The sequence below is a fragment of the Pteronotus mesoamericanus genome, unplaced genomic scaffold (genome assembly GCF_021234165.1).
Source record: "Pteronotus mesoamericanus isolate MK-2021 breed Mesoamerican mustached bat unplaced genomic scaffold, CSHL_Meso_final contig_59, whole genome shotgun sequence".
Taxonomy (NCBI): Eukaryota; Metazoa; Chordata; class Mammalia; order Chiroptera; family Mormoopidae; genus Pteronotus; species Pteronotus mesoamericanus.
Window position 1 is genome coordinate 3,222,347 of NW_026555206.1, and position 3,692 is coordinate 3,226,038.

Here is a 3,692-nt window from a genome sequence, read left to right on the forward strand (position 1 = left end):
TGGGTTAATTATCTTTTTATTATGGATTTATAAAAGTTATGAATGAATATATAATAAGTATATATATTCATAAACATGATAAGATTAATACTTCCCTTCAAAAGTTGTTGTGAAGTTAAATTAAGAAAATTTTGTTAAGAAGTTTACATTTGTGCTTTTTTGCAATGGATTTGCTGCCAGAAAACAGGTGTCAAGAAAACCACCACTAAATCAAAGCCAAAATGGGAAAGGAAAAGACTCACATCAACATTGCCATCATTGGACATGCAGATTCCGGCAAGTCTACCGCTACTGGCCATCTGATCTACAAATGTGGTGGGATCGACAAGAGAATCATCGAAAAATTTGAGAAGGAGGCCACTGAGATGGGGAAGCGCTCCTCCAAGTATTCCTGGGTCTTGGATAAACTGAAAGCTGAATGTGAGTGTGGTATCACCATTGATATCTCCCTATGGAAATTCAAAACCAGCAAGTATTACATGACCATCATTGATGCCCCAGGACACAGAGACTTTATCAAAAACATGATTACAGGCACGTCTCAGGCTGATTGTTCTGTCCTGATCGTTGCTGCTGGTGTTGGTGAGTTTGAAACAGGTATCTCCAAGAAAGAGCAGACCCGTGAGCATGCCCTTCTTGCTTACACACTGGGTGTGAAACAGCTGATTGCTGGTGTTAACAAAATGGATTCCACTGAGCCTCCCTACAGCCAGAAGAGATATGAGGAAATTGTTAAAGAAGTCAGCACCTACATTAAGAAAATTGGCTACAACCCTGACACAGTAGCATTTGTGCCAATTTCTGGTTGGAATGGCGACAACATGCTGGAGCCAAGTGCTAACATGCCTTGGTTCAAGGGATGGAAAGTCACCCGCAAAGATGGCAGTGCCAGTGGAACCACACTGCTTGAAGCTCTGGATTGCATCCTGCCACCAACTCGTCCAACTGACAAGCCCCTGTGTCTGCCCCTCCAGGACGTCTACAAAATTGGTGGTATTGGTACTGTCCCTGTGGGCCCAGTGGAGACTGGTGTTCTCAAATCTTGCATGGTGGTCACCTTTGCTCCAGTCAATGTTACAACTGAAGTCAAATCTGTTGAAATGCACCAAGAAGCTTTGAGTGAAGCTCTTCCTGGGGACAATGTGGTCTTCAATGTCAAGAACGTGTCTGTCAAAGATGTTCGTCATGGCAATGTGGCTGGTGACAGCAAAAATGACCCACCAATGGAAGCAGCTGGCTTCACAACTCAGGTGACTATCTTGAACCATCCTGGCCAAATCAGTGCTGGTTATGCACCTGTTCTGGATTGTCACACAGCTCATATTGCTTGCAAATTTGCTGAGCTAAAGGAGAAGATTGATCGTCGTTCTGGGAAAAAGCTGGAAGATGGCCCGAAGTTTTTGAAATCTGGTGATGCTGCCATCGTGGATATGGTTCCTGGCAAGCCCATGTGTGTTGAAAGCTTCTCTGACTATCCCCCTCTGGGCCGCTTTGCCGTTCGTGACATGAGACAGATAGTTGCTGTTGGTGTCATCAAAGCAGTGGACAAGAAGTCAGCTAGAGCTGGCAAAGTCACCAAGTCTGCCCAGAAAGCTCAGAAGGCTAAATGAGTATTATCCCCAACACCTCCCACCCCAGTCTTAATCAGCGGTGGAAGAACGGTCTCAGAACTGTTTGTCTCAATTGGCCACTTAAGTTTAATAGTAAAGGACTGGTTAATGATTACAATGCATCATAAAACCTTCAGAAGGAAAGGAGAATGTTTTGTGGACCATTTGTTTTTTTTGTGTGTGGCAGTTTTTAAGTTATTAGTTTTTAAAATCAGTACTTTTTAATGGAAACAGCTTGACCAAAATCTGTCACAGAATTTTGAGACCCATTTAAACAAAGTTTAATGAGAAACCTGTGTGTTCTTTTGGTCAACACTGTAACTTTATGTTTAGGTTAAAAGACTTTTAAGAGTAGCCCATAACCTATTTCTGGTGTTATATCTTTATATCTGCTGTTAATTTAGAAATGAATAATTCTGTTAGGGATTTTTTTTTTGGTGGGTGGGAATTTTTTCACTTTGTCCTGTTTATATAGGAGGAATCTGATTATGTAGTAAAAGCTATGTTGCGGGGGGTGTGCTCTGGTGCAACACTAAGTAGGTTGGGACAAATAGGCAAAGTAACTATGTAAGCTAGTTTATAAAGGCCAAATTTTGGTATATAAAATCCATGTGTTTCATATAAAATTTGTAGTTAACATCACTATTGAGTAAATTTGTTAATGTCAAATTTTAGTTTCAATTTTTACTGAAATATGAATTCACGTTTACAAGTGATGAGCTAGTTTAAAGAGCTTAAAGTGAGGCATAAATAGTATTGAGCACTGTCTTGCTAGTTAATTGTATCTAGATTCTAGGAAAAATAAATGATACTGGAAGTTGAGTAAAAAGAAGTTTACATTTGTATTATACTTTCTAATAAAGAATTCTAGCTGTTACTGTCAATATAATTATTATTCCTTTTTAAAAATATGTAAACGTATATAGATCAGTCTAAAACATTATACACATTTAAGCGCCAAATGTGGATGTCTCTGGGAGGTATGTTACATAAGATGATATCATTTTGTTTATCGACATTTTCACTCCTTTTAAAATGTATCATGAATGACTTTATAAAGTTATAAATATCCTAAAAAATGAAACTCCAAGAAAATACAGTAGATTTTAACAAAGTTTCTATTTAAATGAGAATTGTATGATTTTGTTTATACTTTTATATTTATCATTTTGTAATTATAGTTCATAAAATGGATTTATATACTTATTTCCAAAACTATGCAATATATAATGTTTTATATTTACAAGTGTTATATTTATATATTAAAAAAGACTGTGATCCATTCTTTCCAAATTTATTGTTGCATTAATTGTGATTCCAGCCGACCAAAAGGGTTATTTTATGAAACTAGACAATGTAATTATAAACTCTATATGAAAGAAAATAATTAATTTGGTTGAGAAAAAAATTAAAACATATTCAATGAGAGAGAAATTTATATGCCATTATTAAAATTTGCTATACAACCATAGAAATAAAAACAAATAGCAATCAATCAATGGAACAGAATGCAGAGTATGAAAATAAACCCTTTATATATGTGGATTCAGTATATGACATTTTGGATTCATTTTGGATTTCTGTACGCAGAAAACTATACAACATTGAAAATAGAAATTAAGGAAGACACAAATAAATGGATTGGAAGAATTAATATCATCAAAATGTCCATACTACCCAAAGCAATTTATAGATTCAGAGCAATCCCTATTAAGATACCAATGACATATTTCACAGAAATAGAACAGACATTTCAAAAATTTATATGGAACCATAAACGACCCCGAATAGCCGCAGCAATTTTGATAAAGAAACACAAAGTAGGAGGGATCACAATACCAGACATCAAACTCTACTACAAAGCCACTATACTCAAAACAATCTGGTACTGGCACAAGAACAGACCCATAGACCAGTGGAACAGAAGAAAGCCCAGAAATAAGCCCAGGTTTCTATGGGCATCTAATATTTAACAAAGGGGGCAGAAGCTTAAAGTGGAGCAATAATAGCCTCTTCAACAAATGGTGTTGGGAGAGCTGGATGGCTACGTGCAAAAAATTGAAATTGGATCATCAGCTGACA

General features: G+C 36.6%; 1 protein-coding gene across 1 annotated transcript; it reads left to right on the plus strand.

Moving 5' to 3' along the window:
* Positions 1–221: 221 nt before the first annotated feature.
* Positions 222–1,610, plus strand: LOC129076323 (elongation factor 1-alpha 1-like). Its single transcript, XM_054580488.1, has one exon. The coding sequence runs from the start codon at positions 222–224 to the stop codon at positions 1,608–1,610; it is 1,389 nt and encodes a 462-aa protein (XP_054436463.1).
* The last annotated feature ends 2,082 nt before the right edge of the window (positions 1,611–3,692 follow it).

Bases quoted from the DNA above. Each gene is read 5' to 3' on its own strand.
- LOC129076323 (XM_054580488.1), top strand. From the start codon at position 222: ATGGGAAAGGAAAAGACTCACATCAACATTGCCATCATTGGACATGCA.